At 47.8% G+C, this 11,803-nt stretch overlaps 1 protein-coding gene across 1 annotated transcript; it reads right to left on the minus strand.

The window, feature by feature from the left end:
- Nucleotides 1–363: 363 nt before the first annotated feature.
- mcm2 (minichromosome maintenance complex component 2) lies at nt 364–11,172 on the minus strand. Its single transcript, XM_008408335.3, has 20 exons — nt 11,022–11,172; nt 9,775–9,956; nt 9,193–9,368; nt 8,991–9,121; nt 8,429–8,567; nt 6,576–6,673; nt 6,279–6,400; nt 5,815–6,022; nt 5,145–5,279; nt 4,533–4,724; nt 4,350–4,443; nt 4,194–4,272; nt 3,448–3,619; nt 3,230–3,356; nt 3,026–3,138; nt 2,152–2,316; nt 1,995–2,069; nt 1,742–1,924; nt 1,496–1,651; nt 364–735 (listed from the first exon to the last, which is right to left on the minus strand). The coding sequence occupies exons 1-20, from the start codon at nt 11,124–11,126 to the stop codon at nt 625–627; spliced, it is 2,763 nt and encodes a 920-aa protein (XP_008406557.2). The 5' UTR covers nt 11,127–11,172; the 3' UTR covers nt 364–624.
- Nucleotides 11,173–11,803: the final 631 nt, after the last annotated feature.

Raw genomic sequence — 11,803 nt, forward strand, 5'->3', positions numbered from 1 at the left:
CTGAATCCTTAGTCTGTTGGTATTTCAGTGAACTCCTGTGTCCCAGGATATCACTGGGCTAAAAGAAATGTGTTTGGGCAAAAAATGTGGGAAAATGTGCATCATTTCTGGTTTAACAAGCTCTAGTAAAAACCTCTGATTTTGTCCTTTTAATTAGTTAAAAAGGACAAAAACTCTCATTGTGTTCAAGACTGAAGTCCTTCTCAGTGCCAGTGGGATCTGGTTCTAGTCAGAATTTAGATGTTAAGGTTTGAGCTGATTTTTAAGTTGCGTTTGGCAACCATTTAAACAAATGAGCCTTCAGAAAGTTCGTAGGATTACAGCAAAGTCTGTCTGCTTCGAAGGAAACCAGAAAAACTCATGTAAAATGCAAAATCCTTTATTAACAGCTACAATCCAACAATTTATCTCAACTTCTTTAAATTCAGTTATTTTTTTCAGAACTACAGTCAGAAATCCTCATAAAACATGTACATGTATTTACAAACAGTGATGAACGTCGTTTATTTGGACATTTCAGCGTTTTTAAAGGCTCCATTCAGCGAAATGCAGACATGACTCAGCTGATGGGAGCACCAACACGCATCTCGGGTAAATGAGTCCAAAATGTAGGACAGCCGGGTCTCAGAACTGCTGCAGGATGAGCTTCTTCTTGCCGTCGTGGCTGAACCTGTTGGAGCGGAAGAGCTCGCTGTCGTAGAAGGCCGACAGGTTGTGGATGCTGATCTGTCGCGCCTGGAGGAGGAGAAAAAACAGAACAGGAGATCAGCCGAAAACATTTTCTTCACAGGTTTCTGTTCGTCTTTCACACAAAACCCCAAAAATTACTTTAAAATGAGACGAGAGTTTAAAAATGTACCAGATTTCCAGGTTTTTATTTAATTCTAATTTTATTTTTCCTGTAGATACTTTAATATATGTATAGTTTTTTAAAATATATTTTGTATGTTTTTGTTATGCGCTGCTGTAACAACAATTTTCCATTGAAGGATTATAATGAACTGCTCTAATCGTTTTTGATCTTCCATTTGAGTTTCTACTCTAAAAAAAACAACCTTGGACTTTAACTTATGACCAAAATGTGAAGTCATATTTCAAAGACACGCCATCGTTACCTAGAGAAATCTGCTAAAATCTCACGCTACTCCAGTTTTACTAACATTTTGTGAAGAAGGATGTAGCGCAGTGTCTTCTTCAGAGGTTTTTCTGTTGTTTCCTTCAGTAGTTCTTGGTGCAGCGCCCCCCACAGGCGAGGAGAGGAACTGGTTTTTGAAACGGTTTGGTTCGTTTTACTCAGTGCAGCTGAAAATGTAACTCATGGTGCAATCGAACAGAGTCTACTGGACTATCAGGCGGGAAAACACCCTTACCATCCAGAAACCACTTGCTGCATTCTAGTTGATTGTGCAGGAGGCTCTACTTCTGCTTTTCAAAGCTACACAGATGTATAATTGCACATCTGTTTGCAGACATTTCCACGTGTGAACCTCCATACCTTGTCGTGCAGATCCTTCTCTGGGATCTCGATGGTGTCGTTCTGGACTCCATATCGGCTCCTCTGGTAGGCGACCTGCTCGGCCACCAGCTGCTTCAGGATGAACAGCAGCAGCTCGTTGTTGTCCCTGCGGAACGCCAGGTAGCGGGCAAACGTCTGGCCAACAAACAGGAACCAGAGAATAGGTTAAGTTCCTCCTAGAAACCCGTTAAATATTGCGTTTCCAACTCCAAAGCGGCAGCAGACCTTCCTCATGCTCCTCATCACGCTGAACTTCTGCGTGTCGATGAAACTCTCCAGCATCACCCTGATGGCCATGTTCACGTCGTCCTCCAGGACGTAGTCCCTCAGGTGCATCTTGGCGTGAGCCTCCGCCATGCGGATCATCGACTCGATGTGGCGCACCGTGATGGGGATGCTGCCCGTGGCCTGCAGGGGGCGCCAAAGCAACATCAGTTTCTACACCAACATGTCTGACGCAGGACAGTAGAGGACTCACCATGGACTCCTTGCGGAGGTCGCTGTAGATGCGAGCCACCTTGTCCTGATCCATTTGATTCAGTTTGGGGTGAACCTGTGCAAAAAAAATAAATAAATACCAAAGATTCCACTGGAGCACATCAACCTGGAGGTTCGCCGGCGGCGTGTGTTCGGACCCGCTCTTTGGCGTAGATGATGTACTTCCTCAGCAGCTCCTGAGGTATCGATGGGATGTCCGACGAGTTGGGCAGAACCACATCCTCCAAGGCCACGCCCCCTTCCTTGTTGCTAGGGTGATGCTTGATGTGGGAGCCGACAACGAAGCGCGCCAGCATCTCATCCTTGGTTGACAAATGGCAGCACATCAGACAGAGTTACTCCACTTTTGCTGATACGGCAGATTCAGCGCCACAACTAAGACCAGTGCACACCTAGCGGAGGCTATTCCATAGCTAGTTACTGATGTGGTTGATAAGCTAACACAGCTAACTGAGCACCTAGCGCTGGCAAACGGGGAGAGGAGTCACTTCGTGGCCTTCGGAAAGACCCAAGACTATATTGCCATGGCAGGTCACCCACTGGATTCCCTGCTTCCTCCAGCGTCCATTAGCACAAAGAGGCTAACGCTGACTTTCAAGAAGCTAGTGCTAGCTTTCTAGACGCCAACACTGACTTTTGAAAGGTTAGCTCTGGTGAGGCTAGCATTCTCATACGAGTGCTGCCATTCCAGAGGGCAGCGCTGGCTTCCCAATCCATTGTTACATCAACCATAATGCCTAAGAAAAAAGAGTCATGAGTGGCTAGGCATGCTAATCCTAACGCCAGCTTATCTGTGCTAATGAACAGCGCAGACAGTGAGTAACCTGCCAGTGCGTAATGCCAGTGACGAGTCCTCCTTGCTACTCCGTTACCGGTCAGTAACTAGCTTTGGAAAGGATTCATCATTCTGCAATTAGCATGCTATACCCAATTGTCTTAATTTGAGCACCAATACCACGACATACATTTCATCTTTTAGTATTTTTATTAATAAACATGAAACTGCGGTACCTGCACGGGATCGACGGTGTCTCTGACGACACACAGCACATCGAAACGTGACACGATGGGCTCCGTCAGGTCCACGTTCTCAGAGAAGGTGAGCGAAGGGTCGTACCTGCCGCCTGGAGACATGGCGAGGGGGGAACGGTTAGGAAAAACGACACACCACAGGCGGCCAAACCAAACCTCCTTCGCATTAATTGGCGTTCGCACCGATGGGGTTGGCAGCGGCCATGACGGTGCACCTGGCCTGCAGCGAGGTGACGATGCCGGCCTTGGAGATGGAGATGCTCTGCTGCTCCATCGCCTCGTGGATGCTCGTCCTGTCGGCGTCGTTCATCTGGAGGTCAAGACGAGATTAAAGAACGATTTTATCACGTCTCGATCAGAAGTCGTAGTCCTGGTTGGGATCTGAGTTCGTCTCGGCTCACCTTATCGAACTCGTCGATCAGGCAGACGCCGCGGTCGGCCAGCACCAGCGCGCCGGCCTCCAGCGTCCACTCGCGGCTCACCGGGTGTCTCTGAACGTACGCCGTCAGGCCCACAGCGGACGCGCCCTGACCCGTGGTGAAGATGGCACGGCTCGCCACCTTCTCCACATACCTGGTGAAGAAAACTCCTCCGTTAAACCGACTCTGGTCCAGATTAAACCCAACCTGTAAAGATGATCCGTTATGCTTCCATGAACAGATTAGGATTGGTCCATGGGCTACAAAACACAAAATCATTCTTTATTCATCAATTTTAGTCTGGTCAGTTTTGCCAGATGCACAATTATACGACCGTACATCTTTGAAAAGCAGAAGTGGAGCCTCCTGCACAACCAACCAGAATGCAGCAAGTGGTTTCTGGAAGTTAAGTCAACAACTAAACACTTGTCTTTACCAGAAGTCATACAGCGGGAATACCAGCTGACCAAACATGCTGGAGCTCTGATTGGGTTGCTAGGTAACAGGGGTTACCAGGTTACAGCACCATTGAAGGTGATTTAATCAGGAGAATTTTGAAACGGCTCCTTTTCCAGACACCAAAAATGCCAAAAAGCAGCGTGGTGTATTTTGTTTTTAGAAACGGTAGAAACCCAAATTGAAAAACAAAAACGTGCAGAATTTGAATTTTGCGTTGTAGGTCCCTTTAAACATTCGGACGCTGCAGGACAACTTGAGTCGACTCTTACTTGAGGAACTGGGACTTGGCGGTTCCCGGGTCTCCACACAACAGAACGTTGATGTCGCCACGCACCTTATGTTTCCCACCTGCAGGAGGGAGAGACTCTCAGTTCGTGGACGTTTGTGGATGAGACGCAGCCGGGATCTCGGCTGGGAGTCGGTACCTGGGTTTTTAGGCTCTCCTCCGAACAGAGACAGCGCCAGGGCTCGCTTGATGTCCTCGTGACCGTAGATGGACGGAGCGATGCTGGCGAAGATCTGCAGGCAGGAAGTAAAGACTGGTGGTTTATTTAAACCGACAGAAATCGGTTTCAGTCTGGAAGGTGACGGCGTTTGTTCCTCCTCACCCTCTCCCCGATCCGCTCGTCCTTCGACAGGGCGACGATCGCCTTGACGTCCTCGTCTGTGAGCTCCGCCACGGCGACGCCCTCGTCCCGGCGGGTGATGTGATTGGCCAGGATCACAGTGGCGAACACCGGGAAGCCGTTGGCCGTGTTCAGAGAGCCGTCGTAGTTGTTGTGGTAGATTCCAGTCAACTCCTGGCCAGACGAAGAGACGGACAGTTTCAGCAAAATGTCCTTCTATCAAAAGTGTCTTTATTTAGTTTGGATTTCTACACATTTCCATAAAGTTTCTTCTCCAGATTCCAGAGTTCTCAGTGCCTTTTTAAAGGTTTCTTCTGCAGAGGTTGAGATTTAAATAAGACTGGAAATGGATGGATGGACAACAGGATGCGTAGACAATTAAATGAGCGGATGCACAGACTGACACATAGATGATGAACAAACGGAAGATTAATTCTTTCTGAATTCAGATATTTTTCCTCTCATCCAGGCCTGAAAACTTTAAAAACATGAAACAACTAAAGTGTAAAACGTCCCAGACAGGAACCTCGTCCTTCCTGCACGCCAGGCTACGTTCTGACACTTTGATCGTTTCCTGAACGGAGTTGGACTCACGATCTCGTCTCCAGGCTTGCAGCTGTCCACCAGGTCGGCCAGCAGGACGGCGTCCTTGGAGCGCGGCAGGCGGCCCGCCGCCACCTTCCCAGGGCTCTCCTGGATGGTGATCCGCTGGTAGTTCTGGTACACCGTCTGGAGGAGGGAGGCGGCCGGTTAAGTCCCCTCTGATTGGTCTGACAACTTAAAGGGGCAGTACTTTGTTTTCCAGGCACATTCTGCCATTTTGTAGCATAATAAAGTAACTGTGTTACCAAAATATTAAGTCAATTATGACTCTGTCTCTTTAAGAAGCTTCATCTTTGGAAAATCACAACATGGCTCCTTTATTAACCCTTTAAGGTTTTTACTAGTGCTGCTCTGACAGGTAGCTCCTTTAAGGAACTCGGCAGGTGTTTGCTAACTGCTGTTGGCTAGTCTGAAGGGGCAGAGTAGGGGAGGAGCTGTGCCTTGAAGGCGGAGCTAGGTCCAACCAGGCGTTTTCCTCAGCTGAATGGTTGCCATGGAGATTAAAGGATTTCTCAAACAGGCGAGAAAGAATCAAGGTAAGTTTTTGATGAAGGAATACAATTATAACACGATGCAGAGCTAAAAAGGGTTGATTTCACATGACGCTGCCCCTTTAAATGCAGCAGGAATGTCGAGTCGGCCATCTTGGCAACAGGCTCACCTCCTCCATGTTGACCTCGAAGGGCCCCTGGGACTGACACTCGGGGCAGGAGCCCGGCTTCACCTCCTGGTTCTGGGACTGGAAGAACGGCCCCAGAACGAAGCTGCACTTGCTGCAGTTGTACTTGACCATGCTGAGCTGCGGCAGAACGCCGGTGCAGCTGCTCACCACGCCGCTGGTCCGGATCAGCTGGTTCAGGTGGAGCTGCCTGAGGAAGAGCAGCGAAGAGGAGCACACACACACTCAACTGACTTCACTGCAAAAACTAAACATTACCGAGTATTTTTGGTCTAGTATTAAAAGGCAAATGTCTTAGAATAAGACAAAACTAACTGACAATTCTGGTTCCATTGGCCGGTTGTTTGACGTACAACAAAACAATTTCCCATGTTAAAAGTGAAATAGTCATTAATTTTAAGGAATTTCAGTTGTAATAAGTGAGAAAAGGCGGCGAGAGGCGATACCTGAGCGCCCGAATCTCCTCGACCAGAGGCAGGTTGCAGATCCGGACGTGGATCTCGTGAGCGATGCGATCGTATTTCGGGTACATGGCGAGAACGACTTCTTTGGCCGCTTCATCGAAAATCTGACGACAAATTTAGTCACGTTTACCTCCAAGATCGTCATTCAAACTGGTAAAAAAACATGGAAAGACCCACAGAAAGAAAGGAAAAACACGCACGCACACGCACACACACACACACACACACACACACACACACACACACACACACACACACACACACACACACACACCTCACCTTGAGCATCTCGGTTGGGGCCTCAGGCAGGAAGTAAGCCAGAACGTGTTCCCTGGCCGCCAGATCTTCGTAGTTCACAACCAGACTCTCCCTGTTCTCTGCACAGACCAGGAGAACAGGAAGTGACCACGCGGCTCGTCGATCAGGACAGGAAGTGACCACGCGGCTCGTCGATCAGGACAGGAAGTGACCACGCGGCTCGTCGATCAGGACAGGAAGTGACCACGCGGCTCGTCGATCAGGACAGGAAGTGACCACGCGGCTCGTCGATCAGGACAGGAAGTGACCACGCGGCTCGTCGATCAGGACAGGAAGTGACCACGCGGCTCGTCGATCAGGACAGGAAGTGACCACGCGGCTCGTCGATCAGGACAGGAAGTGACCACGCGGCTCATCGATCAGAACAGGAAGTGACCACGCGGCTCGTCGATCAGGACAGGAAGTGACCACGCTGCTCGTCGATCAGGACAGGAAGTGACCACGCTGCTCGTCGATCAGGACAGGAAGTGACCACGCGGCTCGTCGATCAGGACAGGAAGTGACCACGCGGCTCGTCGATCAGGACAGGAAGTGACCACGCGGCTCGTCGATCCGGACAGGAAGTGACCACGCGGCTCATCGATCAGAACAGGAAGTGACCACGCGGCTCATTAATCAGAACAGGAAGTGACCACGCTGCTCGTCGATCAGGACAGGAAGTGACCACGCAGCTCGTCAATCAGGACAGGAAGTGACCACGCTGCTCGTCAATCAGGACAGGAAGTGACCACGCTACTCGTCGATCAGAACAGGAAGTGACCACGCGGCTCATTAATCAGGACAGGAAGTGACCACGCGGCTCGTCAATCAGGACAGGAAGTGACCACGCGGCTCGTCGATCAGGACAGGAAGTGACCACGCGGCTCGTCAATCAGGACAGGAAGTGACCACGCGGCTCGTCGATCAGGACAGGAAGTGACCACGCGGCTCGTCAATCAGGACAGGAAGTGACCACGCGGCTCGTCGATCAGGACAGGAAGTGACCACGCTGCTCGTCGATCAGGACAGGAAGTGACCACGCGGCTCGTCGATCAGGACAGGAAGTGACCACGCGGCTCATTAATCAGAACAGGAAGTGACCACGCTGCTCGTCAATCAGGACAGGAAGTGACCACGCAGCTCATTAATCAGAACAGGAAGTGACCACGCTGCTCATTAATCAGGACAGGAAGTGACCACGCGGCTCATTAATCAGAACAGGAAGTGACCACGCGGCTCATTAATCAGGACAGGAAGTGACCACGCGGCTCGTCGATGAGGACAGAAAGTGACCACGCGGCTCATCAATCAGGACAGGAAGTGACCACGCTGCTCGTCGATCAGGACAGGAAGTGACCACGCGGCTCGTCGATCAGGACAGGAAGTGACCACGCGGCTCATCGATCAGAACAGGAAGTGACCACGCGGCTCATTAATCAGGACAGGAAGTGACCACGCGGCTCGTCGATCAGGACAGGAAGTGACCACGCGGCTCATTAATCAGAACAGGAAGTGACCACGCTGCTCATCAATCAGGACAGGAAGTGACCACGCTGCTCATTAATCAGAACAGGAAGTGACCACGCGGCTCATTAATCAGGACAGGAAGTGACCACGCGGCTCGTCGATCAGGACAGGAAGTGACCACGCGGCTCATTAATCAGAACAGGAAGTGACCACGCTGCTCGTCGATCAGGACAGGAAGTGACCACGCAGCTCGTCGATCAGGACAGGAAGTGACCACGCGGCTCGTCAATCAGGACAGGAAGTGACCACGCGGCTCGTCGATCAGGACAGGAAGTGACCACGCGGCTCGCCTCGCCATCCCTGCCCACCTTTGCACATGTCGCTGATCTTCTCCTTGAACACGTTGTGGCCGTTCTCGTCCACGTGGGTCCGCAGGAAGTTCTTGAAGCGGTTGTAGATCTCGAGGCGAGGTGCCGCCATGGAAACCCACTCCCTCACGGTGTGGCCCTGCGAGTTGGAAACCCGGAAACTCAGGGAAATTCAAGTTTCCAAACTTTGACAGCACCACACTGCTGGAAGTGACAGCTTCAATTCACTGTTATGTCACATCATTTAAGACAGTTATTAATGAAATACTGTGGTAATATCACACATCCTGCAGCAGAAACAAGGTCGACAAATAAAACACCAATTTAACAAAAAAAAACTCCATATTTTCCATTTGGTTTTTTTCTGCTTCTTAAAACTAATTATATATATTTTTCACATTTATCACCATCACAAAACATCATCATTAAACTTTCAGTGCACTTCGCTCCCCACTAGCTGCACTTTATTACCAAACTGTGCAGTTTGCACTTTCTAAACCTTGAGCACATCTAGGTGAAATTCAAGGATTTTCAAGGATTCAAGCACCGTCCGACCACAAACCTTCATGTCTTCCAGGTTCTCGATGCTCTCGATCATCTCCTCTTCGTCTCCGTCGGTGATTCCCTCGGCCGCGCGCTCGGCGATCCGCCGCCGCCGCGCTCCTGGAGGACCGTCATCTTCATCTTCGCTGTCTGGAACACAAAGTTAAGCGTCAGTTTGGTCCCGTGGAGGTTCTGGGTCATTCGGAGGCGGTTCTGCCCACCATAAAGCAGTCCTCTTCTTCCGAGCCTCCCTCTGAACCCCTGCTCCCGGTCACGCCGCTTCATCGCCTCCTCGGCGGCGGCGCGGGCTCCCGGAGACAGCTCCGACAGATCCTCGTCATCCAGGTCCAAACCTTCCACCTCGTACCGATCCAGCTCCGGGATGGCGCGGTAATCCCTGGAAGAATAGCAAAATTATCTGGGATTACAACAAAACAAACACATCAACAGATTCCTGAGCAAACTAATGGAAGACAAATTGTCCCAGAAGTCATTGCGATAAACAATGACGTTGTTTTGAGGTCATTTAATGGCAAAATGACACATTCTCAAAGAGCAATAAACTTTAAATTATAATCAATATTTAACACTGGAACGGGAAGAGATTTTAAATAAATAAACAAAACAACCAAAATGATACTTCAAAAAAAAAAAGGGGGGTTAGTTGAGACCAAAGCACCAGACCAAATGCTTTCATCATCCAGTTTATGGTAGAAAGAGAGCAAAGAGAAACAATAAATCATGCAAATTGAAATGACTGAGTTTGTTTTCAGTCATTGATTTATTGCGACAGGTCTAGTCACCTCTCCATCCCGTCCCCGATCAGTTCCTCCCCATCGTCCTCCTCCGGCAGGGGGCCGTCGCCCAGCAGCCCCTCGGACTCGTCCTCAAAGGGGGGAAGGTCGCGCCCGGGGCTGGAGGTCAGGTCTCCCCTCCTGGAGGCCCGGCTGGGGCTGGTGGCCATGTGGAACGACTCGGAGGAATCCTGGAAAGCAACACGAGAGCCTGGTAACTCTCAAACACTGAGACTGGACATTCACAGTCACATAAAGACGGCTACAAAGTCAGCCTTCCATCACCTGAAGGACATTTCCAGGATTAAAGGCCAATATCAAAGCAAGTTCTAGAGAAACTCATCTGTGTATTTATTTTTGAGTTCTGCATCTCCAGAACCAAACATGGAGAAGCTGCATTCAGCTTCTAGGCGCCACAAATCTAGAACAAACTTCTAGAAAACAGCCGAAACACGGAGTTCCTTTAAATCAAGACTAAAACCCAGCTGCTTTTGATTCAGAGTAAATTAACCAAAAATAAAAGACGTGTACTGAGTATTTTAATGACGCAATCATCAAAATGCAATGTTTCTTACTGGTTTTCACAATTGGTGACTAACTGATGCATTTGCATCTAATTTTTGAGTTATTTCAAATTTTAAAGTTTGTATTTCAAAAATTTCTCGTTCTTTTAGGCCATTGTATGCTGAGAGACCTAGTCATTAGTAATGAAGCAAAAATATATAAAATACAGGACAAATACAGCTTCTATAACAACTTTAGTGTTCGTTACAGCTTGAACTGAAAGCTAAAGTTAATTTAATGTTTACCTGACGTCTTTTAGATTAGTTTGGGGGGTTTTCTCTCTAATTTGGGACCTTCACGGATCATTTTCAGGTTTTATTTCTTTGTTTTGCATCCATTTCAGCTTTGTTGTATTTTAAATAAAAAACCTCAACGGCCACATGGCAGCTAATAACCTAAGAGCTACTTAAATGCTCCATTAAAACCAACATTTACGAATTAGAGCAAACAACACGAAACCTATCATCCAGATTATTGACGCTAGACGGATTTTAATGAGGATTCATTGACGGAATATTATTTTTCTAACTGTAATAACTCTCCCCATCAGTGTCAATGCAGAAACTGCAATACAGTAACACAGAGAAAAACTCAATTACTGCAAATAACCCTGAATTATTTATCTTTTATTATTTTTTACAGCGAGCCCCGAACATTAGCTAATTTACTCGGTTTTAGCTCGTTTCACTCACCGCCATTGATGCGCTGCTGTTTGTCTGCTGCTTCTTCTCCTTCCTGCCGGAAGTCACTTTTCGCGCGAAAAAACCACGTGACAGCCAAAGCGCGCGAAAACTCATGAATATTGAAAATGATCGTTGACGTCAAGATTTTCTATTGGTCTATTGTCTTCTATGAGGCGTGGTTCTGAGCTGGATTGGGTTTGCTTTCATGAACAGGCGCAGTTGTCTGTTCAATGCGGCTGCGGTGGAAAGGAAGCGGTGTACGCCGCGGAGTTAAACAAACGCATCTTTTGTCTCATTTTTCAGTCCGGGCGGAGTTTATGACGCAACACGACCGGGAACCATTTTTCTTCTTTTTTTCTTTTGTTTTTATTTAAAACATTCTGTAATTTCTAACTTTTTTATTTATATAACACTTCATAATATATATTTTTATTGGGAGCTTACGTAATCTACCAGAACAAAGAAGTGCATAATTGTGAATGAAAGAAAATGACAAATACTCAAAAGTTTTGCAAATAAAAATCAAAAAATCTGACACTCGTATTTAATTTTCTTGCCACACTAATTGCCTAATTTGTATAAATAAATAAATAAAAAGGTCAATCTATGTATTTATCTCACTATAAGCGCAGATAATCTGTGATGTAAACAGTAAAGAAATATAAGCAAATATTTCAGTCTCTAGAGTCCAGATGTACAAAACTGGTGAAAAACTTTCTACAAACTATTTTCTATATCACATAAAATCCAAATACAATGAGACCTGGAGCTGCAATTTGACAAAATCTGAA

Source organism: Poecilia reticulata, chromosome 5, assembly GCF_904066995.2.
Source record: "Poecilia reticulata chromosome 5, P_reticulata-male-v2, whole genome shotgun sequence".
Classification (NCBI taxonomy): domain Eukaryota; kingdom Metazoa; phylum Chordata; class Actinopteri; order Cyprinodontiformes; family Poeciliidae; genus Poecilia; species Poecilia reticulata.